At 36.6% G+C, this 26151-nt stretch overlaps 1 protein-coding gene across 1 annotated transcript in view; it reads left to right on the plus strand.

The window, feature by feature from the left end:
- Nucleotides 1-22239, plus strand: part of LOC140236489 (uncharacterized) — a 46623-nt gene extending 24384 nt beyond the window's left edge. Inside the window, exons 7-29 of the mRNA XM_072316412.1 lie at nucleotides 2154-2471; nucleotides 5381-5707; nucleotides 6268-6579; nucleotides 7278-7565; nucleotides 8463-8544; nucleotides 9222-9326; nucleotides 9479-9537; nucleotides 10375-10571; nucleotides 11019-11106; nucleotides 11341-11417; nucleotides 11810-11846; nucleotides 12237-12334; nucleotides 13134-13250; nucleotides 13896-14050; nucleotides 15103-15238; nucleotides 15675-15824; nucleotides 16594-16693; nucleotides 17520-17593; nucleotides 18342-18473; nucleotides 19094-19225; nucleotides 20192-20346; nucleotides 20738-20873; nucleotides 22162-22239. Of these exons, the coding sequence (XP_072172513.1) occupies nucleotides 2154-2471; nucleotides 5381-5707; nucleotides 6268-6579; nucleotides 7278-7565; nucleotides 8463-8544; nucleotides 9222-9326; nucleotides 9479-9537; nucleotides 10375-10571; nucleotides 11019-11106; nucleotides 11341-11417; nucleotides 11810-11846; nucleotides 12237-12334; nucleotides 13134-13250; nucleotides 13896-14050; nucleotides 15103-15238; nucleotides 15675-15824; nucleotides 16594-16693; nucleotides 17520-17593; nucleotides 18342-18473; nucleotides 19094-19225; nucleotides 20192-20346; nucleotides 20738-20873; nucleotides 22162-22239 (3353 nt within the window). The remainder of the gene's footprint in view (nucleotides 1-2153; nucleotides 2472-5380; nucleotides 5708-6267; nucleotides 6580-7277; nucleotides 7566-8462; nucleotides 8545-9221; nucleotides 9327-9478; nucleotides 9538-10374; nucleotides 10572-11018; nucleotides 11107-11340; nucleotides 11418-11809; nucleotides 11847-12236; nucleotides 12335-13133; nucleotides 13251-13895; nucleotides 14051-15102; nucleotides 15239-15674; nucleotides 15825-16593; nucleotides 16694-17519; nucleotides 17594-18341; nucleotides 18474-19093; nucleotides 19226-20191; nucleotides 20347-20737; nucleotides 20874-22161) is intronic.
- The last annotated feature ends 3912 nt before the right edge of the window (nucleotides 22240-26151 follow it).

Genomic DNA, 26151 nt, shown 5'->3' on the forward strand with positions numbered 1-26151 from the left:
TATATGGGTGATGATCAGGTGTCCCTACTCGAGAGTAGGTTCATCCACAATCTGCTGCATATTATGATCTAAGAGAAATCTCTTGAAAGCTTTCGTGTCACTGGATTGTTGGTTTTCCCAGTGGACATTAATGTCATCAAGAATGAACAATTTCCCAGTGAACAAGGAATGCCTATGTAACAATACTGAAAGCTCTTGGATGAACACAGTAAACGTACAACTGTTGTTATGTGATGGTGGTGAACGGAAGACCACTATTACCTTAATCTTTGCAGTAGCATGTGACAAATAAGTTTCCCTAAACTCAAATGATTTAGGTTGAACGTTGGTTCTTACTGCTGTTGAACACAGACTTGATTTGTACAAGAGATCTACACCTCCACCCCTGCGATACTTCCGAGGGACATGTAGCAGTCTGTATCCAGAAGGAGTTACTCTGGCTGCACTCTGAGGCTTGCCTGACTTGAACCAAGTTTCAGTCAATGCCAAAACATCAATATTATGGTCTGTCATGATCAGATGATCCTTAATCAAATCAGATTTATTGCATGCTGATTAACCGTTAATCGGATCAAGAGTAAAGAGAGCATGCACAACCACAGGAAGATTTGAACTCTTTATACCTTTTGTTTCACTCTCAATAATCTTCTTCTTACCACCACGACAGCCACTGTGTCCAATAAATAATACGTAACTAAATTAAGTATCTAAGTAGACAAAGTGCGATGCCCTTTGAACATGACTGTTGACCTTTACCCCTCTCTTTCATTTATATCATCATGTACTTAAATATTTTCTGATCAGTCACCCATTTACACTGCCATTGAACATCCCTGGCTGAAGTTAAGGAATGAATATCTTACTCTAAACTAAATGCAAATATATTTACTTTTTTTTTAATTGGATAATATCTGTGCCATGCAAATAAGTAATTTCACTACGGGACAGTCCTTGACAAACTTTACCTTTGAAGCATCAAGAACCCTTTTGTTGCATTACTGTAGGAATGATGATTTAAATGAACACGTCAGAAAACCATAAATAACAATGACAGAGGAACTCGCTCACCTAAATATATTTATGTATAAGTGACGTGTCCGCCTTTGGAAGTTGTTGGCAGAGAAAAGAATGAGAGGAAGAATAGATACGAAAAAAAAAATAATGAAAATAAATGTCCGGTTATGGTATTAGGTGAAGATATTTATGTGAGAAAATGATACAACTTCCAAGCATTGTTACATTATGTTTACATTGATTTTCCTATCAAAAGATATCACGTACATATTCTCGAGAATGCGAGTATGACTTCTTACTTCGTTCAATCGGGCTATCGCGCCCGTGTAGGTAGGTCGCGTGTCCCGACCTTATACGTCAATAAAAACATGCCCTAATATACGAAGGGTCGGCGTGTATCTACTGTATAGCTGTACATGTCTTTTCTTATTTTAGGCTTATTCGTGTGTCCTATTCAGACATACGAATAAGCCTACAATAAAATCGAGATATTGTATATCTACCTTGATTGTTTTGATTATTTGATTAGTCTTTGTTTTGATAAGAAGAAAATCACATCGACTTTACTAACGTATTGGCGAAGTACTAATCTTGGGAAAAAAAAAAACACCGAAGAATTATTGTTGTTAAAGGGAGAACCAAAACTTAGCACAATGTATTAGTTGAGAATGGTTGTCCCATCATTTTCTAGATAAAAAGAAAGATCACAACAAATTATACAATTGCAAATGTAGTCCATGATACTTTTATAGGCCTAATTCATCAGCAACCTTTAACAAATGAAATTTTAGATTTTTACGAAATGGAAACTTTGTTCTTTGCTCTTGAATACTTTTGGGTAAATGATTTCAAAACTTCGCCCCTGCAAAAATTAACAAAACAAAATAAGTAACGAAACAGAATACGCACCACAGGTTGATTTACATTTATGGAGTCTTAGCATGTGACGTTATTACCTCTGAATTTACAGGTATGATTCGTCATATCAAATTACATTGAGAAACGTGGTAAATGCCTTTTGTCTAAATGGTAAACAATAATGTTTATACTTCAAGCTCATTAAGTCTGTAAACATCCAATACTCATAGACTGGTGAAGAGTGCCTTAAAAGTTGTTCGTCATTATGATATTTCTCTTAGTGTGGGCAAATACTACATCTTCGACAAAAGCGGAAGTTTCGTGGTTACTGGTAGAGCAATGCAACGATTCTACAGGGTTATTTTGGCGTGTTCTCTACAGGCCTGTGCGGAGAGCTGCCTGCCCCGATGAACGCCCTACCGACACTGAATGGAGACAAACCGAAGATACCGCACTTAATTATGGACAAATATCGAACTTCAAGGAACTACGAGACCTTGAGCCTTCCACAACTTACAATATCAAAGTCCAGCTTGTGCGCAGAGATGAAAATATCGTTTCAGTAGTCGTTCCTGTCACCACTTTTGCTTCAGAAATCGGTATGTCTTACACGAGAGAATGACTGCATTGTTGCTGACAAAATCTAGAACCTATACATACTTCATAAACACAAACAAATATACCCATACACACAGAAGACCATCCTATCGCAATTTGATATACCTTTTTAATAACTTTTTTTTTTTTTCAGTTCTGTTTGGTTCATGTTGTAAGCCATATATTTCATTCTATTTTACACCTTTCATGCATGTAGGCCTACATGAAGAACGTGGTATGTAGGCCCTATAAATCGTTACTTTTAGGTTGCAAACCATTGGTGAAAATTGGTGAAATGTTCTGCTTGCCAAACTCATTTGTATGTGTTCATGTTATTGCCTTTGCAGTTTTGTCCCCTTTTCTTTATCTCTCCAATAACACTTCTGTGCACACGGTTATCATCTTGTTGCGTATTTTACTCTCAAAGATATCTATAATGCAGATGAATATTGAACCAGGTTAGATTAAATCAATCTAAGTAATCAAATTGGACTACTAGTATTTCATTTCAGTTTCATTTCGTTTACATATTGTCCATAAAATGGAAAATTTTCGTGAATGAAGTGGCATACACAATTACATGAACATAGAGCACACATTTCAAGATGAAACAAAAAGGTAATAAAACAGCACATACCTGCCTAGAGTACACATTTCAAGATGAAACAAAATGGTAATAAAACAGCACATATCTCATTAATTCATTAATTTCATCCTGAAATAAAGGAGTGGATTTTTATAACATTTTTTAGACTTCCGTACTCTGTTTCAGGATTCAATGGGTGCACAAAATCGTTCATCCGGACTGGATATCCCCAATGCGGGTTCAGGGATAATGCGCAAGAGAAAATTCTGTATTTATCTCAAACATCAATTTTGTTTTGATACAGAAGTATTAATAGCAATGAATTTCTTCAAGTGTGTGAGGTGGTAGGGAGACCTTAGTTTTTTTTTTTCTCTCTCTCTCTGCAGCCCTAGACCAAAATTGTAAGCCTTATTAATCATGGATCTGCACAAGTTGCAAAATCGCTAAAATTCACCATAAACCAATGTTATGTGGTTAGCTGCTCCGTCATTGATCTTGGGTAGATTTGAAAATATGTAAATCATTCATGGGCGCCTTACATGTTGATGACATCATAACTGCTGATTTCTTGTTTGTCATAATTTGTAGTCATGATTCGTCACATCATTGTGTGTTTCTCTCAGTGTGGGCGAACGCTGCATCTACGGCAACAGTGGAAGTCTCGTGGATATTGTTCGAGCAATGCAGCGATACTACGGGATTATTTTGGCGCATTCTCTACAGGCCTGTGCAGAGAGCTGCCTGCCCCGATGAACGCCCTACTGACACTGAATGGAGGCAAACTGAAGAGACCGCACTTAATTATGAACAAATACCAAACTTTAAGGAACTACGAGACCTTGAGCCTTCCACAACGTACAACATCAAAGTTCAACTTTGGCGCCGAAATGGATATCACATGTGGAACAGTCTACCAGTATCTGATTCAGCTGTTGTTAATGCCACGACATTTGCTTCAGAAATCGGTACGTTATGCCAAGAGGAATGCATGATCACAAACGAAATCTACATACGTATAGACAAACATAATGTACCGATACACTATATACACAGAAAGATTTTTGGTTTTTTTCGAGACTTTCAATACCAAATTTTACGTCTTTCGAAGGTAACAATATTTTTAGAGTGATTGCTGAATTTTCATCTATATGACACAAATCCTGATTCGTGAAAGTTATACGTCATAATTTATTATTCATTTTCAGTCTATTCCGAGTGCTTGAGAACGTGACATTAGTTTATTGATCCTTTCATTGCATATGTGAAAGAAATATGTGCTTATCCAACTCATTTTCATACAATCTTCCCAAAATATTTATTGCAGCCTCACTTCACGTCCATCGTGTTTATGACATCAAGGATAAGTACTATTGTATAATGCATCCATCACGTAGTTTGTATGTTTTCTTTTCTTCCTTACAACCTTTCATTAAAATCATTAGCACCTTGATGAGTGGGCTAGTCTTGAGTCATTGTACAGATAGATATTGAGCCAGGTATGAAATTTGCATTTTCTGCACACACACTCACACGTGGATACAAAGCCGCTTCGAAGCTCATTACCTGCGTCAATTTCAAACGTACATTATTTGCCGATAGATTTCGTCGAAATGTCCTATTTCGATATGGCGTGAAAAGTGAGTAGTATTTTTCCCCATCAAACTGTTGATGCATCGCTGTAGAATGTTAACAATAACTCACAGAAAGTCAAAACTGCAAGAACCTGACAAAACTGTAAGTGTACATTTCATAGGAATGGGTTAGGTTAGAGGAAGTTGGAAGAAATGGCATGATGTGGATAGCAAACACGCATCTCTGATTCAAGTTTTGTTGTAACTAAGTTTATGGAAGTAAGCATTGACATGGGAGCTATAAAGCCTTTTAGAAACATGACCACTTACTACCTCTGACAGAACTGTGGCATTTACTGCACCGCAGTGTTTCTGTGACCTGAGTATGTTTATGCATTTATCTCGGGTAAGAGTTGCACAATCCAGCTTCTCAAGAGACTTTCATTACAATTGTTACAAACGTAGAACTGATTCTATTTGCATCTGTAGGTACACTTTAAGTGGGAATTAAGGACCTCTGCTAAATACAGCTTAAGCCTGTCATTTTCTCTATTTTCAATTTTGTCATGCTCTTGTTTTCCACTGTTAGCGCCATAGATGATTGAGAAAATAAAAGAATAGACATAGAAAAAAACGATGATCAAGGTATAATCGTATAACTGTCGCTTCCTATATGACTAATGCAAATATACGTTATGTTTGCAGTCTTAATTATATCTTTTCGTATTAAATTCACTTTTTTTTTCGAATATAGGATCATTATCAGCGGAGTGGGTACACGGGACGACAATACATTTGTCTTGGGTTTACCAAGTCACTGAGGTATGCACGTATGACTCCTTGCAAGACTTGGAATGGCGTGGTTATTACAAAGTCATCGACAGAGACTTATGCGAGACATTATCGCCAAATGAGTCATTTCACACAATTTTTCCTAATCGAAGCATGGAATTTACAGGAATCTCTCCCCTGAACTCTTATAATGTATCTCTCGAGCTTGTGAAAACGGATTATGGAGGGACCGAGATCACCTTGTTGCAGTCAGCACACGTCACAATCGACAGCCGGGAATCAGATCGTGGTAGGACTTTCCAAGACTGATGCAACTTGATACAAGCCCATCAATAATTTTCCCCTTCACACACATTTGGGATATTTACAAAGCAATCAGCAACTAGATTATTTGAATTGAGCTATATACGATACCATATGTAATGTAAAGCAACTGTCGCTGACTACAGAAATAACATAATAGACTCTAACTAAGACTCTGAAAATGGCTGCGAGGTAGGCCTGTTCAATATTTTCGTCCGTACCCGCGAAAAGGTTCGTTTTTGTCATACACATAATATTAGAATCCCCAAAACACAACTAGATCTGTTTTAGATTTTAAGATTCAGCTCGTGACCACTGCGATCATTGGTGTCGACAAAATCAAATAGTCCCTATTATGAATGTGAAAAATAATATGGAGAAGTAAGGGCCGTTTGAAACTGAGCGTATCCAATAACGTTTGCCATATTGGGAGGGGGGGGGGGTCGTGATCATGAGGATACTTGAATAACTGGACAGAAAACAGAATAACAATTATAGCATATTCTAAGAATTTATTCATACCAAATGGTATTTCCTTCCCTGCAGTGACCGTGGAACCATCTGCAAATGAAACGAACAGCTTACTGGTCCAGTGGTTGCTAGCACCCACGTGCTTGGGTACCTACCGAGTGCTATATCAACCCTTCCAATACTTAGCTTGTCTCCATCATCCAGTCAGTGAGACACGACAGATCGCCATGGAGGGACCTCAATACCAATCTTCTCGGCCCCATAGAAATGTCCTGATCATTCAAAATCTCACTAACTTTGCGACGTTTCAAGTTACCGTAGAAAAGATAGCTGGAGATGGGGAAGTGATAGCATCCGTTTCAGGGAAAAGTACCACCAGATGTGACAGTAAGTTCATCTTTCTCGTTGAACATAATATCCTGCATGAGTACATCAACCTATCTCACAAGTGATGATTCTATAATCATAGGCCTCACTGATCGAACAGAGAGACACATCTAGAAGGAGAGACGACACTCTTTCAAATCGTGTTTCATTTATCTCGTTTGTGTTTAACCAAAGGAGTCAAAAGGGAACTGAGAAATCGTAGCAGAAGATTCATTTCAGGCAAAATATTCAATCTATTGCTTCCATCAGAAATTTGAAGTATTCTCATGATAATAAAGTGTACAAGTAGCCTATTAGCCTCAAGTGGTTGACACATGCTTGAGAGTTAGCAGGGCATCATTTAAATCACATTCCTTTTTTGTAGAGTTTGATCCCATAGTATATTTCTGAATGATGACAATCATCCTATCTCTGTACTCTATTAATTGTTGAATTATTATGAGCTAATGAATTGTGAGAGTATGATCGTCAATTCCCACAACAGTGAAACGTCACATTATAGTTTTCCCTCACACAATTCTAGCCAAAGTATTGCAAAAAAAAAACTTTAATTGCGTGGTAAAAACAACAAAATAATTAGATAATATTCCCCTGGCAAAGAGACCCAACAAAGAAAAAAAAAAACCCTCTCTTTTACCCACAGTCTCAAAATGAATTTTGCTATTATTTTTTATTATTATTATTTTTTTTTAAATTAGGACCTTCTGCGATCGCCAGCAGGTTCAACGTTACCGGAACGACTGTATCCTGGTATCCGATCACATGTGAGAACGTAAGAGGGATGTTTGAATATTACGAAGTTGTATTGCGACGCCAACATCAGGAAAATAGCACGCAACGTTATGAAGTCTACGAGAGAGAAAACACGACAGTGTCTTTTCACGCGGCATTACCGTTTACAGACTACAAGTTTGCAGTCAGAGTTTGGAATACTGTTGGACCAAGTGCTTGGACAGAGACTGATTTCCGATGGGGCAGTGAGTTAGGTGAGATAACAAAAATAAAGTTATGTATATATGTTTTTGTTTATACTCGTATTTTCAGAAACACTTGTATTCAAACTTTCAAATATACAAATTTAATTATATATATATATATTACATATATATATCATATATATATACATACGTATATGACAGAAATATAGTGTAGAGTACGATATGAGAACATTTCCCCTTTACTTCTGAGGGGGGCTGGGGGGGGGGGTTGTCAAGAGGAAATCTTCCATCCCTAATTATCCATCCGGCAACTTGTAGAAATCCTTTTTGTGTTGTGCTTGTCGAGTTTTATTTGTTTGATATTGGAAATGTTTTTTTTTTTCCCGTTTTTCACGCAAATGTACTTTTTTTTTTTTGGGGGGGGGGGAGGGATGGGGAGGGGGTGAGAGATTGCCACTGTAACAGTAGCTTACTTGCGCCTCATGTTATCCATCAAACAATTTCCTTTTCGCACACAGATTTATGTATACATACACATATATTTGATACATATGTATTGTTAATACCTTATTGTCAAGATTTCGATAGAACTGTCAGTACATACAGTGCGTGAAATACTGTATTCACGTATGCATTGTATATCTCCGTATTTTAAAATGTGTGTGTCTATAAGGAGAAGTCGGTCAACACATTGACAGCACATTATTTTCCGTCATTAATTCAGCAGTGATTTGAAATGTTTATAAAACGTTTTGTGTGTGTGTGTGTTTGTATATATATATATATATGCATTAATGCATATAGATAAAAATATTACTTGAGTACGCACACATATTATTCAAAGTACATCGTGCTCACTGTTAAAGACTAGTTTTAGTTGGAAAGTCTAGAGCATATCGTCCCTATGTACTTTTCCAATTCTGTATCATTCTTTCGCAATGGTAGTGAACTCTCTGTCTAATTCAAACGGAACCACCATGGGATGCTTAGTTGCCTTTGCGCTGATTCTCGGAGTAGCATGTTTCATGTAAGTGCCAGAATACATCAAGTTAATTTTGTGTCGTTTTGTAACTGTGACATAAGATCACAACTTATGTAGAGCAGCAATAATCAGTTCCCACATTCTCAGAAATAGTAAGCTACAAAGAAGCTGAACGATAAGTACCTTGACAGCTATAATCTGAGAGTCAACCGCTAGATCTTAATGCACTGAGTAATGAAAGCACAAGACCGTAAATTTATCATCCATGGACAACTTGCACGGTGTATCCATTTTAATAAGAACGGTTTTAATTGTTCGAAGGAAAATAGAGATAAAGAATAAGTAATTTATACCTGAAGGTTATTTCAGTATCTGGGCCCATTAAAATTATTGTTTACTTCACAATGATGGTAGGAGTACGTGGAAGCTGATATGATATGTGTTACTACGAGTTGGATAACAATTAATAAGTGGAGCTGTCAATAGAGCTGTCCGTACAACGTGATGGTAATTCCCGTGCGTTACCATGAGATAGCATGTCCAGCATTCGGAAGAAACTACGACAGAATACGGAAGTAAAGTGCACCGTAGACAATGCAAAAAAAAAAAAGAAAAAAAAAGAAAGAGAAGATAATGATCATTTCGACATGCGCTCGGTCGATCTCGCGAGTAATTTTTCCTCTCGTCACAATACTTATTTCATGCCTATTATGATTCCACAGTATCTACTGGAAGAGACGGAAGCAAAAGTTGTCTACTAGTGTTACCGCTACTGTAGCCACTTCATCTAGAATCGGTGGGTCTCAAGAATATGGAGTAAATTACAGGTAAGCAGCTATCGTGCCTTTGGCAAGTGCGTTTTGCGTCTTCAAAGAAGCGTCATGTGTTTCCTTGTTTGTTTGTTCCATTGCTCATGAATGTTCCTTTTCTTACTTTATTCTTCAAATGTTACTGATTTTGTCTTTTATTTTCGTGTCAGTCACAGGAACGTGGCTGGACGCGAAGAAATCACAATGCGTTGTGTTCAGCAGAGCGAACGTAAGTTGAGTTCTCCTATGCAAATGATATGACGTTTTGTAAGTTGCAAGGTTATATTTTGCAACAGCACCATGTACGTGGTTATTCATTCCATCAGTCTGTTCCATTTCTGCGCTTGATTGTCTGTGCAGTACAGCGTCGCTGGGGTGACAAGACCTTGTATCTGCAATTTTGGTGAAAATGACTTTTTTGGATTAATGGTCAAATAATGGGTTAAGTGATGTCCTGTCCAAATCCCAACTGTCTTACTCCAAAAATGAAGCCACCACGGCATATCAAAGGAAAGGCTTTCCCATTCGCTCTAGTGCTTTGGCCGCCATGTTTTTTGGCTCTCCTGAACATTTGGCATTTTATAGATACGAGGTCTTGTCGCCCCAGCGACGAATCACTTTATAATACATATTCTGTAAGCTAGGGCTCAGTTATACTTTCCTTATTACCGTGAATACCAATAATGGAACAAAACAACAATCACAAAAAGATTAAACCTTTACCTTTAAAGCGACGTTTGCAGACCTGTGTTTGCCAGCTCATGCATCTATTCATTCGGAGAAACTTTACTGATATAGAATACCAAGAATCGTATTCACTCCTCGATACGTGGACTTACTAATTGAGAATCTAGCCCATTATGGGAGGACCGTGTCTAGTGAAGTCTCTACAAATTGTTGCTAAAAAATTATTATCCTTTCATGTTTTTCTTGGTTTGTCGACAATGACAAGATGACGATCTTTAATGCTAGTACCTAAACCAATCGAATAGAAAATCCAAAAGAAAAAAAAAAACACATAACTGTAAGCTTACATTTATAGAGGTTAATTTCGTATTCATCCCAGTAAATGACTATGGAGATGACGACGATGGTGATGTCGACAATCGATTCAATTGTGACAAAAACAAGCAGGAATCATCGATCTACGAGAATGTCCAGCCGGATGACTTGCGACAGCCAGCTATTGCCATAGACCGGCTAGCCGATTACATGGCAGAGATTAACTCACGGGGATTCATGGGCTTTACTGAGGAATTTGAGGTAGACAGGTTCATCCACTCTTGCGATTACAGTTATTTACTAAATAGTCATCCTTACAGTGATTGACAATGTAGTATAGGGGCCTACGTAAAATCCATCTGAGTTATACAAATGTCTGTAATGTTTTCTTTTCCATTCTAGTGTTTGATGATAATTATGTCACGTGTAATTTGCGTTTTACTATTGCTTATAGCCTTGCCCATTATATCTCGTCGGTATATGCGCCAAACTGCTTACCGACAAACTGCTTACCGTTTTAGTTGGTCTTAATTTACTGATGACAATGATACTACAAAAAGTTGACTTACATAGATTGTATTTTATCGATTGAGCCGTGTAAAGAATGTTTTATGTAATGGACATTTCATTATGATGATTTTTTAGTACTTCTTTATAAGACTTCATTTCTAACAACGATTGCTCTCTCCTTTATCATACACCAATCAGATGCTCCAATTAGATCAGACTTATCTGAGCGATGAAGCCAAGAAGAAGGAACACCAGAAAAAGAACCGCTTCCTCAACATCTTGCCATGTATGTTAGACACAAAACATGTTCCTTCTCTTTATCTCAACTTCGGTAAATATCATCTGTTCAATTTTAAAACATATTTCAAAACGAAATATAAGCATCTGAAATTTGTCACGTATTGAGCAATTCACTTGCAAACAGTTTCCTATTAACGTTGCTTTCTGTTTCATATGTTTTGTCAATTATTGAATTTAAATCTGATCCACCACCTATTTCAGCGATTTAATTTCATTTCAGATGACCATTCTCGGGTGAAGCTGAACTTACGTGGGAGAGACCCATATTCTGACTACATCAATGCATCGTTTATAAACGTTAGTATGACCAATAAACCCCAGTACATGTATATTAAATCAATGTAAATTTGAAAGTCAGAAGGTATTTCAATTGCATCCATACTTGTTTGTTATGTAAAATACTGCACTATATGTAAAATTGTATGTATGCATGCATGAACGATTATCTGATAATGTGTACAATAGTGATCAGATAATCGTTCCTTCTTCTTCTTGTTTTGTTGTTGTTTTTTTTTTTTGCACAAGCCAATAGGCGTTTTCACATCAGCCCGATGTTTCGAAATAGCTCTCTATTTTGCTGACTATTTTCTGCGAAAAATATCTCGAGCTTGGATTTTTATCGGGCTGATGTGAAAACGTCTCATGCTGCCATTTCATCTATATGGAGGTTTATTTTTCTTTCTATCCAGGGTTATGATGCACCGAGCAAGTACATCGCTGCACAGGGTATGTTGCATTCATTCTTTGATAATCGTGGACAATAACATATTCATTCAGAGGAATAAAGTGTCATTACAGCACACTTGATTCTTAAACATTTCCCTTCTCCTTTTTATTTAAGAAAAATTTTGTAAACAAAAGTTTAAAAATAATCGAAACTACAATGCCGGTATCCATGACGTGCCTTTATAGACACTCATTGAAGCGCAGTCTTAAATTTTGATTAAAAAAAAGAGTACATAAGAATAAACCTTTATCACATGCTTTCTTTTCTCTTCATTATCTCTGAGCTAAATTAATGTTGATAATTAAAGAGCATTAAATCAATGTTGATATGCTTCGGATATTTATTCAAATGTCTCCTTTAACTTTACACTGTGTTATTTTTACATGCAGGCCCGACGACTTCGTCCATAAATGACTTCTGGCGCATGATCTGGCAGTATGAGTGCAAAAAGGTCATCATGCTCACTAACATCGTGGAAGGCAAGAAGGTTTGACACACAAAAAAAGGAAAAAAAATACATAAAGAGTTCTACAACTATGCCAGTCAGTATAGAACCAGACGTGACTTCCAGTACTATTATAAGCATATGCGCACATCGTGTTTATGTGGTTGTCTGATATTTCAGTGTAAGCAAAACGGTACATCCTAAATACAAGAAGTGGTTATATATCGTGATCCTCTCTATTTTTGTGTCTGTGCACGTGTTTTGTGTAAAGTCAGAGTGTGTACTTGCACTCTCTGAATTGTAAGCACCATTTGCCAGTATCAAAAGCGATTGTAGCTTAATAGTTGAAAATTAGAGGTCCTGCTTACCTTTGGGAACAGTGATTTCAAGCATTTTCAAGATATGACATTAAATGCATATGTGTACATCTGTTGTACCAGAAAATATCTTATCATATACAATTTTTGCGATACAGCCTGAAGTACAAGGAGAAATCTGTCTTTTGCTCAATAAACCGTAACTGCAGACCGTTTAGTCTGGAAATATTCTTATTATAACTATTGTTCTCGTTTGGTATATTTCAGAATTATTAACATCGGTTTTACGTATTCGAATTTTTACAGTGGTTGTTTCTATCCCTAACTCACATTTTAGAACTATTTTAAAGCACTAATGCTGGGTTTTGTTTCATATGCAAATGGTAAATTATGCCTTTAACAGTTTGTAGTTTACTCTGAATATCGTACTCCATCGGAGAATGAAACAAAGAATACATAGGACTAAAAGTGGCAGAGCGACGACTTTGTTTTGGCTGAGCAATATTTCCTCCTCTTACCCTAAGAAAAAATGTGAACAGTACTGGCCAGGCATGACACCCTGCTCCTTTGGAGAATTTCGCATCGTTCTGCAAGAAAACCAAGTGACAGAGAATTACACCATTCGGCGATTCAATGTTGAGGTAATTAACTTGTATTACATAAAACACACGTATCATTGACCATTATATCACTCCTAGAAATAATCAGTTTTTGTTCAATCTGAGTTGAAAAAACCCACAAATGTTCATAAAATATTCATATCCTCCATAGGTGAAGCTAGAGTAACAATTCAAAAGTATCCGTATCTTTGAAATATATGTATATATATATATATATATATATCATATATACATATTAAATGTAATATAAACATACATAAACATAATACATTGTTTTTTAGGTATGTACATACATACATATTCATAACTAAAACATTGTACACATACAAGTGCTCTTACATGTATGTGTTTGAAGTTGTGTGCTTGTTATTACCTGATTGTTTTTTCATTTATCGTCCATTTAATTCATATTATTTAATAACTTATTCCTGAGGGATAATGGGGGTGATGAAAGACTTTCCATGCAATCATCTTACCTTTTCCAGAGCAGGCGCAACCATTCTCAATTTGAAGAGTCCCGTCGCTTGTCTCTTGGTAGCAGAGGTCATGCTTTATTCTCATCCTTCAGGCTTTCAGAGGGGTTCTAACGCTGTCGGCTAGCAAGCATTTACTTTATTCCTAGATACCAGAATGACACTAGTTTTTCGATATGACATAATATTGTAGATGGCTGGCGTACACCGAGGCGTGGTGCAGTATCATTACACAACATGGCCGGACATGGGGGTACCGGAACAACCTTCTCAACTTATGAACTTCATCGAGGTCACAAGAGAAATGGAGGAAGGAGCAAGCAAGTCGCCTATTGTCGTACATTGCAGGTGTTTTTAAAATTCAAGCAATTAGCTATTTTAACTTTTGTAGTCCATTGTACACACGAGTACCTTTGTCTTCGTATTGATTCCTAACAAGAGCTCTGAGGATAACATCATTAAGACTGTTCTCGTTTATGACCTATCTCTATTAGAAAGGAACGTCTCTTCTGCTGCGCATAAATTTTGTCAGCCTTGGAGGTAGATAAATAAAAGAAGATTTGTATCTTGGGCTAAAGTAGTTTGCACTGCCCTCCTTTTTTTTTTTAGCAAGATCTCCATGTAGTATCAAATATTCATTCTGTCTCTCGACAGGAAAACATAACAGCCTCTGTAATATAAAAATTACCTTTGCCAGTTGAGGTGCTTAAGTGTTTGATTGTCCTTTAGAATCTTCGTGAAAGTCAAAATTCCTGCAATAGTATGATTTCAGATGTCAAGGGCATTCAAGAAAAAGCTGCCATGCTATACATCCACAGGCATCAAGCACGAGTCAAAGCTTACATGATCTAATTATTGGATCAAAATTCTAGAATCTCAGATATTATATTGAAGCTCTCCTATACCTACAAGGTGTCTAATTCATAAGATATATATACATGTAATTGATTTGGGTTTTAATCTGCATGTCAGAAATACATGTAGATTCGTGAATTTATATGTGTCGCATTATTACAGAAACTTTACGCTATCTTGCCGACAAAAATAATAAAGCTGCTACAATGAAACTTCCCAAATATAGATATTTATGATGACCAATGTATAGCCTATTCCTTCCCCTTCCCGAATTTATACCATTTTTATGTGCTCCGTACTCTGTTCCGGCCCCGCCCTTTTTCGTGACTTTTCTATGATGCTCTAATCCTCCAGTGACTGATTAATCACTCGGGACATTCATTTGATCCGTCCATCCACAAACAACCTTATCTAAATACGAACAGAAATTGACTGGGGAAATATCAAATATAGCAAAGTACGATGTGTTTCAGCATAAAATTAAATGTGCGCTCATAATTGGATATCAGACTCATGTTACGATACTGTACGATTCGATTTTGCAGCGCCGGCGTCGGGAGGACTGGTACGTTTATCACGCTGGACGCCATGCTAGACCAGATGAACGCTGAGGGAGCTGTTGGTATCTTCAACTTCATCGCGAGTATGAGACGGCACAGGGCAAAGATGGTGCAAGTTGTGGTACGGATAACACCGAGCCAAAACATTACGGAAGTCTTAGCTTTAACAAAGATGACAGCATTTTTCTTTCGTAATGATTCAAAGTTTAGTCAAGACTGTTTTAAGTCACAATGAATGCAGCCAAAACACACACAATAGATAATTTCTTCTCAGTATTAACAACTAAGTAATATTATTTCTACTTTTCAGGATTCTAACAAAATCTAAGCATATCAAGTCTTGTTTGATCCGCTTGCTTAGTGGAAGAAGTTACTTTCATTTTGGATACACAAACATTTGTATTTGTATTTTTGTTTGCTTGATAGATTCTAATTAAATGTATACTACATGAAATCGCCGAAAATAGTTTTATTGAGCTATCCATCGGTCAAAGAAAATGTCTTTGTGTAAAGTGTCTCCATTCTTTTTATGATCTCATTGTGTCCACCGCACTCAGGAGCAATACCAGTTCATCTATGCCACTCTCCTGGAAGCCCTTACCTGTGGTGACACGACGATTCCAAAGACTGACTTCGTAACTCGGTACCGAGCCATGAAATCACCAAGCCCCGATACAGGAATGACGGCTCTTCAGGAAGAGTTCGAAGTGAGGAAAGGAGAAGCGAGAGACAGCCAGACTAGCAAGATAAAAATTTTTATATATCTATCTATATATATATATATATATATAGAGAGAGAGAGAGAGAGAGAGAGAGAGAGAGAGAGGAGGGAGGGAGAAACAAAGGGATAGAGAGAAAGTGAGCTGGAGGAGAAAAACCTATAATGACAAGCATACAAACCAACAAACGCGCTGAAGCTTCGTTATGATGCTCTGTATTAATTCAATATCATTTTATTGTCAATATTTAAATTTTTTTCATTAAATTCATTGTTTCGAGCAAGTATTTCCGTCCTTGGTTCGATCGCAGAAAAAAAGAAACAAATCAGACTGAAATTCGCCTTAGACATTTCAAACCATACATTACAATACATTTTTACATGTTTTTTCCAATTTTCTTCAAATTTTCACAAAGCGTCTCCCTTATCTTTTCAATTCACTGTTTTGCAATTAGACATTCCTTGTACACTGCAAATAACCTATTTCCAAACATCTCTGACTGGGCAGTATAAAAATTTTCCTTCCGAATCCCTCATATACATGAATGTGTAATCTCAGCAGTGTACCCTGCCAAGCTAAGTACATAGCAGTGACAGAACTCAAGAAGAGCGCAATAGTTCCGACGGAGCCGTACTGCCTAATAGGTAATTAGGTGATTGTATCTATTTTCAAAAGGAGTTGCACTGTAATTATATCAATTATCATCATATCTTGTTATGTCTTCAACCTTCCATTCCATCTTTTTTCAATAAACTAGTTGCTAAGGGCGTATACTGTGATACCAGGAAAAAATGAAGTCACTGCTGCTACACGTGAAGAGAATTGGGAGAAGAACCGCTACCCAGACGTAGTTCCACGTGAGTTAATTCTTGTTCATTAACTTTGTGTGCTTTTTTTTTCGATCTCTTTGACCGTGTCCTTTTCAGATATAATATGAATTAATATGGACATAATGTACATGAAATATTTATCCACAAACATAGATATAGATGAGCAAAAGCCTCCCAAAAGGGGGTTGTACTTATAAACACTACATCTGTATAAGACATAGCTTTCCTATTTCTCCCATGATGTAAAACCGACACTTGTTACTCTTGTTACTATTTACAATGGTGCCATTCTCTGTTGATAGTTTTTGTCTAAAGTACTCTAGATATGCAGGACCACATCCGAAATGGACCCCCCTCCCCACACACATTAACAAGAATGAAGTATATCAAGTATACACAATATCAGATCTGCGTACCTATGAAAATACCCATTGGACACGAACAAACATCCTCAAACATACAGTGATGCAACTCTCGCTCACACGTACACAAAAACACACATATTATACTGGTATATTATCTATCTATCTATCTATCTATCTATCTATGCATGCATAAATATATTAGAAGATATTCTGTATCAATGTTCGTTAAAAATCATGTCATTTATTACAATTATCATTCATATTCATGATTATCATCATACCTTTAATCATTCGTTTCCTATCTAAATTGTCATCATCATTGTCATCATAATGTGTTGGTAACACTTACAAAGATAGCATTACTGCCACATGTCAAGCGCTTAAAGGTATTATACTTTTTTTATTCGTCCGTTTTGTCACCATTACTTTTTTCCCATTTCCATTCTTTTCATTCTGTCAATCGCGATTCCATCTCTTTCCCCAACCAGCCGACAGAGTGCGCCCTTACCTCATGACTGAAGTCGAAGGCAGCACGAACTACATCAATGCAACTTATTTCCCGGTTTGTTTCTGAGCGATATAATAAAATAATCTCCACTTACTAAAAGGATAGATTATTCATTATCATGATGTTAATCATAATTTCCAAAACGTAAAGAATAAACATAATGATAATGATAAAATGTACGTGATCACATTGTTGTGATGTTGCTCCATCACATTCAGCGGGAACTATTAGGAGTTGGATTAAAATCATAATCATTGTTACAAATTTCGGGAAAATTTCACTTGCAATAGCAAAAATTACAAGAAGAAAAAAGGTCATTGAATTTTTGTCGGTGTGCCTGAATCGTCTGAATCGGTTGAAATTCACACGAGCCCAAGAAATGTCTGATATATTACGAAAGCAGACTCGGCTGTGTTGTATTTGTCGTTGGATGACATTCTACTACATTAACTATTACATTATGCCTTTGTTCTTGCAGTTAAATCTTGTCGAATGAGTATAGTAATATCTAACTGAAAGATTGTGTGGTTCTATTGTTTTAGCATTTTTTTAATCTAAAAACGATAAACAAATGGATTCTCTGATCCATCTGTTTTGTGTAATTCTATAACAACGAAACAATTCTGTGACGAACAGGATGAGTATTTACGTATACATACTAACAGAACACCCGCCATTTTTGTTTGATTTTCTTACTCTCAATGTGCAAGACTATGAGTGTGATGACCTTCACAGCTTGTATTTAAAGTGCTAAATTATAAACTTGTTGAAATTGTGAGTACATTATGATATTTTGGCGCAGGGCAAGAAGAGCAAGAATCAGTACATCACCACTCAGAGCCCTCTCCCAAACACAGTGGTGGATTTCTGGCGCCTCGTTGTAGACTACAGGGTCACAAGGATTGTGATGTTACATGGGGACACGCCTGATAAGGTGGGTAGCTGCATCATGGTAACACGACTTTCATTGATATACGGGTACAGCATCGTGGATACAGATATGTATTCATTATGCCTTACAATATGATTCATTAAATTCTATCAAAAAAATCTCACAACGTAACCATCTTATAAGACAATAAAAAAACAACACCAAAACACATGCAAGAGCTTCCATTCCTTCAGCCTATGAAATTCTGAGGCCATGGCACGCATAAGGAGAAGCATCTGATTTTTATAGGCTCACAGTACATGTATACCGTCTTTGCAGATTACATGTATAATGCTTGTATTAGAGGAATACATAATACTCTACATTAGAATACACATCTTGCACGAACAAAAGAAGTTTCTATACCATAACACCTAATTATACGCTGTGTTATATGACAGTTGTTGTGCTTCTATCAGCACATGTTACTTTCTGGGCAGATAATGTTTGTACATGTATTAGAGGAATACATAACCATCAACATTAGAATACACAACTTGCACGAACATCAGACGTATCTTTATAGCATCATTATATATGTCCGTTGTTGTGCTCGCATTGTTACACATCGAGTAGGAAATCCAGTCGCATTTCCTTGAAATTGTCATTTCCATATGCATAAGACCTTCGCAAAGTACTGGCCCGAGGATGGTGATGAGCTTATCTGTGGTCCCTTCGTTGTGACCAGCACCAAAGAAGTTGTCATGCCGGGAATTGCGGAGAGAACATTGACTGTACGCAAACAGACGTCGAAGGTATATAACTATGTCAGCACGTATAAGTATATCCTCAAATAGAGTGCAGTTCGCGAGTATATTATAAGCTTAACCATAGCTTGAACATTGCCTGGATTGTTTTCTGTTTCGCCTCCCGGCTCTTCACTGTTCGTACCTACTCAGGGCTGTATTAAAAAGAAAATCATTGCTCATCATGACTATTGGACTCTTACGTGAGGGTACTTCTAATTTTCTCGTGAAACATCTTTTTTATATATTGTAAAATTTATATAGTAACCTATACCAGAAGGACTTATTAAAGGCGATATAGCTGGTCTCTACCAACTGTGAATTCGTGTTCAGTTTTATTAACAGTAAACACATTCAGAGAGGCGTATAATCTGCAAAGGGGTCCGAATTGATGAATTTAAAATCAATGAATTCTTGCGTCGTGTCTTTGATTTTCCTACATCAACGTTTAACGTCAATGTTGGACAATCAGTTGGACAATCAGTTGCAATAAATGCAATTTAAGAGGTATTGTAAAATCTGTATGGATATGTGTGTGTGTGCGTGTGTGTGTGTGTGTGTTTTTTTTTTTTTTTTGCATACTTAAATAATACAGATAAGTGTAGAACAAAGATGAATTGAATTGAGCCGAAATAAATGAATGAATGATGGAAGAGAATAAAGAGAACTGAAGTTCAAGCACCCGTACGTTCCAATTCAATTCAATTGAAATTATTTTATTTCCATGTAAAGTAATTCAAAGCAACATATAACGCTTACATGAGTACATAATGTAAGGATTTTTTAATGACATAAGTTTCAACAAAACATGGATACAATATTATGCTAATATCAGCTTTGGTTTCTAGATAAATTAAAAAGTAAGCAAACAAGTAAACAAGTAACCCGTATGTGTATCGTGATTTGCCATGCAATACCTGCAACTAACATGTTCCACTTTCGTGTTTTCCCTTATAACTTCACATCACCGCGAAGAAACAGTTGCAAACAGTCTACCAGCTACAGCTGGAGTGTAACCCCATGGAGGAAGACGGACCGCCCTCTGCGTCGGACATGATCTTCATGCGGAATCGCCTGAAAAGCTGGCCGACACAGGGCCATGACAGCAGTCCCATCCTTGTTCATTGCAGGTTAAAGAATAGTCAGTTACACATAGAAGATTATGAGACGGGAGAAAGAATATCCAGAATGTTTGAAATCATTACTTATAGAACATTTTTTTTTCCGTTTTCCTAAGTGAAAGTGAAGTTTCCTGTATTTGCTTTATTTTTTTCTGTGTTGATGCATGTAATGCCAAATAATGAATGGGTGATGTTGGAGTCAGTGAATGGTTCTACATCTCACCTTGTTCAGATTTTTTTTTTTTTCTGCTGATGTATAGTTCCACATGTTCACTCAGGAACTTTGATACTAACGCCGAGACCACACTCGCTCTCTCCATTGGTCTTGATGTGTCTTCGTCCTCTATGCCACCTCAAAAATATGCATATGTTTTTTTGTTTTGTTTTTTTGTTCATATAGGGATGGCGTCGGAATGTCTGCCACTTTCTGTGCTTTGTTATCTATCCTGGATCGTGTAGATTGTTCAGACGACGTGGAAGTTTACCAGGTGTGCAAGAAACTGAGAGCCGTCCGTTACGAGGCCATTTCACATCTGGTAAGAAATGTTGTTCCTCCTGCTTTCAGAAATGTACAAACAACAAGAGCAAGCATGAAATCCATGGACAACTTTGAATGAAGAATGTAATGCAAAGCAATACATTCTCAACGTTTTTCGTGTTATCGGGTTGGATCGATGAAAGATAGCACTCAATCATTGATATATTGTCTCCGTTTATCAATGACTAATTCTAATCAATAGAAAGTACATTGCAGAAAAGCGTCAACAACATGATTGCCAACAATAAGGAGCCCTTGTCGTTCTGGTAGTTCCTTCTTCCTTTGACTTTACACCTACCATGTTTGGCATTCACTAGAACTACACTGCATAAAATATTAGACAGACTTGTAGTCACTAGTGGACTACCAAAGAGAAAATTAACACAATTTCGGAAGTTTAAAATGAAAGGAAATAACTGATGAAATGAATTTATATATACCCATACATAAAAGGAGAAGTATTTGGGTCACTATGAATATAATCTGAAAAGAAAGAGTAGACATTTATAAGCACAACAATAAACAAAGTTGATGACCACTGTTAGAAAAGTGAAATTTCCCTAATCTTCAAATGACACATCTTGAACAATCGATATGAAATATACAAATGAGCGAGGTGATATCATTTCATTTCAACTTGATATATAATCATCAGACAAAATCTTCAGATTTTCATATTTAATTTGTTTTTCTTTAAATACAATTGTGCCCAAGTCTCAAATCCTGATATATCTGAGTGATCAGATCAGTGATTGAAATTACATGCATTTTACCCTGTTATCGCAGAAAAATCGAATTGTCTGCATGCCTTATGTACACGAGCAAAGGAAAATTGTCAGGTCATGACAATATCAGCTCACTTTCTATTCATTTTTGTAAACGGTTTCAGAACTGCTTTGAAAAAAAAAATAGAAAGTCGTAATATTCTGTAATTCTCTTATTCTCTTAACTTCTGTAATCATCAAAGTTTTACTCTTTCTCTTCAGACTAACTTTCAACTGGACTGGAATTGACCGTCTGTCTTGACATTACTGAAAATACTAAATACTAGTATGAGATATATAAACATACAGATATATTTCTACACATATATATTTATAGCATACATACGTATTATGTTCATCTAAGTATATAAATGTTTTTATTAGTATCATTATTTTCATTATCATTATTATTATTATTTTTACTATTATTACTACTACTACTACTACTACTACTACTACTACTACTACTATCATCGTCATCATTGTGTTTGTATGTGTATTCATATTTTTCCGACCAATCAGTGCCAGTATCAGTTGCTGTACGACGTTCTCCAGGAGTATCTCAATTCCTTCGAGATCTACGAGAATTGCAGGGGCTGAAATGACGCAACAGCAACAGCAACCAACCATCGAATTTTTCTGGGACGTTGCTCCTTAAAGAGGCTTGCAGAGTTTATGGAAAATAAATGTGTAATATGACTCAATATTCATCACAATACATGATGAAAGCTTTATGACGTTACACCTAAACAGTGTAACTTAATAAAGCTTTCATCAAGCACACGGTACAGTCATGGACTTTGCAAGCTCTAAAAGTTCTCCTGTTGGAACTTAATAATTTGTAACATAATGTTATTAGATTTTTATTTCTTTTATTCATAATTGTGTTTCATGTGTTCAGTAATGATGATGTATTACCATTCTATATAGCATTTATGTGTAAATGGCGTTGTATAAACAGCATGTATGCAAGAGATTTTTCAAATGTACATTGTATCATACTTGTTGGCTTTCTTAGTGTTTACTGTATAGATGTCAATATGTGATTGTTTCAGTATGAGTTTCTTCACCGGGTATTGTTATGAACGATTCAAAAGAAGATAACTGTTTCATGTTATTTGAAGACTGATGCAGAATAAACAATAATCCATTTATTTCGTAGATGTGAATTCATTTCAAGAATATTACCTCACTATGTAAGATGGATAAGGCAAAATTGGTAAGCATATTGTTATCGCTGATTGTTATGAATTTGGTGTCGAAGGTTTAATAAGAGTACCTTTAAAATGGAAGTTAACACATGTACAAGTTGATTGAGCGATGCAGCTATATGAGGAGAACACATGCAGTTTGAGGAAAATCGAACAATGCGTTCAAAGTTATTACTTTTCAAAGTCTTTGTGCCACCATAGCTGGATGAGAAGGTTGCAAGTGTCTACTAATCTTCTACTGATGCTGCTGCGTTCACTCAATTCACATTTGTATTTGGGGGATTTGCAGAAGCTTCTCCTTTAAATATATTTTGAAAGTAGATTTACTTCGCCAAACTAAGGAACCTTTTCACTAATTAAACTCTTTGTAAAAGATTACAATTAGAAAAAAACATTTTATTCCTTGCACCAACAATATTGTGAGCCGATATCCATTAAAAGAGTATTATCAACATTACACGTATTTTGCAGTAAGCCTCGGTAGAGGCTCGTCGCTTCTTAGGGATTATGCTCAGTCACTCGGGTCCATGCTACGAAGATTCGATACATTTGAACACAGATGCGGCTTTAACGTTCCTTGTTTGTTCGGAATAAATGTACGTAATTTGGGCCCAACCGTCATTCATGTTGATGTTGTGGGCTTCGATGAATGCCTTGATGTGATGATAGGATTTCTTTGACGCTCAACGTACATTTTCACATTTACGCAGGACACTTTAAGATACTATAAAGTTTAGTTGTTTGTTATGCAATCTTTTTTTTTTTTAATATCTGATGTGTTCATGAAGTATAATGTTTAGGGCGGTGAGTTGGCTCAGTCGGTAGCGCGTCTGCCTCACGATCACGCGGCCCGGGTTCGAACCCGAGTCTGGACTGAGCAATGTTGTGTGTAAGCATACCGTCCCTCTAGCAAGAGGCAAAACACTCTGTCCTTCGAATAGGACATAAAATGGAGGACCCGTGTATGAGAGAGTAACAACTCATGCACGTAAAAGATCCCGCTTCATTCATTCATCGCAAAGAGCAGGGTGTTTAACCCGGTGAAGTGGTCCCACCTCACACCCAACTGGACCTCATGGAAGACCAGCTTAACGTAGCTGAATATGGGCTATCCAGCCATCTTCTCAGATGGAAATGAACAAACAAACAAACAAACAAACAAACAAACAAACAAACAAACAATGTTCGTCATGTGAAAGGGAAAAATATATGGCATACCAACACTATAGACTTTCCTTCTGAATGCAAAAATAGTTAATGTTGGCACTTATATCACGGGACGCAGCAGTTTTATCAGAATTGTGTTTAAACACTTCAATATTGAATCGATATTACGCGTATTATTTAAATATTGAAATGATATCACAGCAGTCTTTCTATGATGTATACGTTATATCATTCAGCGCCTGTAAGGATCCAAAGAAAGATCACTGTTATATGTAAAGACGCCTTTACAGCAAATTGTGGGGGAAAAGGAAAAACTACTTTGAATATAAACTTAAGTACATAGGAAGCAGAAAAAAAAGTATGGCTAGCAATGCTCACGGGTATTTACCAACCCAGACAAAACAAAGCAAAATCTGCCAGGCGTGAAAACAACATAAAAAGGTTATGGAATGTGTAACAGTTACAAGCAGTCATCTCGGTTATGACGTGGTTGTGACGTTTGCATTATTGCCTTGCATCTTGTCAAATGTTTGTGCTTGCAAACAATGTTATGCAATACAAACAAGGCAAAATTAATTGCTAAAATGACTGTCATCTGCTTCAGTTCCTGCGGCAGCTCGGGTTTAGTGGCAAACGAGGAACTCCTATAGCTCTAGATGAATAAGATTGGTTCAATGTGGGTCTGTTCTACGAACATTTTTAAGAACATGTTTTGTGATCAAGACATCAGAAATTATATTGTTCACTTAGCCTCCCTGTTGTACAAAATGACAGACTCCCCAAGGAGAACATTGAATTGTTGTGGATTGAACTGTGTGTCAAATAGTCATCTTGTGTTAATAGACTTTTTCGCACAGATTTTGTTTGAATCATCCACCATCTTTCTTTGAAAAAAAGCATTTGCTGTCTCAAAAAGCAAGCGAGCAAACAAACAAAAACATAGGTAACAAACAGCTGTTTTTAATACCATGGCTGCAATCTCGTCCGTAATGTCACGACCGTGCTTTGTTGCACTTGGATGAACAGATGGAGACATCGATTTTTTTTTAAAGTCAACCGTCAGCACACAAGCCTTAATTGATAACAGTGTTCCTTCTCTTTATCCGACCCTTTCAAGAAAGGTACTACACATTTTTCTTACTGTCCATGTAGATCCTAATCTCGAGCACGTGACTTACAATCATGACCATCGGATACATAGAACCAATGTGTATGCAAGCCCTGATCAACGCGTAACCTTCCTTTATGAATTACCATTATGTAGCTTCTTTTAATGTCTTTGTGCTACAAATGAAATGTGTAATTCAATTGGTGATGTAGAAACCAATAAATCAAGTCAGGTAACATAGTGAGAGACAAGTATAAATTCGTATTCATTTCAGTGTGGCCAAAGACCTCGTGGAAGACAACATGACTTAGAGGAGAAGATAGTGAGAGAATGGGGCGGGGAAGCTAACAGACCGTGACAGAGTTAGGAAACAAAAACAACTAGAGTAACAGAAACAACTTCACACGAGACGTTAGTAAGAATGTTGTCAAAATGTCGCGACTTAATATGGACTCCAGGTAGGGTGACACAATGTCTGCATTTGCTTAAATTGCTATTTTGAATATTACACGAACATGGAAAAGTAAAACTTCGCGCAGTTTCTTTTTTTCATCTGGATGTGCAAATCGTGTCATCTTTTCAACAAATTATGCTGTGTACATCCATTATAATGAAGACGGATAGGCCTACAACGAAATTATCGTTACAACAAAGTCATTTTTTTGGTCCCAAAATCATCTTATACAATTATCTGAATATAGTTTTCTATTCAGCTATTGCGAAATTTCGATCTAAAGAAATCTGCCCGTGAGTGACGTGACGACTTAACATCAATAGTTATTTTTTTTTTTCTCTTCAGCTTTCTCATAACAGAATGAATAACAAAACTGACACAAAAAACATTAGTTAGTCACGTTGCATTTGTGACTCTGCATCACAACATCACCACATATATTTTAGTTACGGAAAAAATCCGAAAGAGCAGACTCCAAGCTTTGAAATGACGTGTAACTCATGAACTTTCGTAACCTAACTAAATAATGAACATAAAGTACACACTCTGGATTTTTTTTTTTTTTTGACAGA

Source organism: Diadema setosum, chromosome 13 (genome assembly GCF_964275005.1).
Source record: "Diadema setosum chromosome 13, eeDiaSeto1, whole genome shotgun sequence".
Taxonomy (NCBI): domain Eukaryota; kingdom Metazoa; phylum Echinodermata; class Echinoidea; order Diadematoida; family Diadematidae; genus Diadema; species Diadema setosum.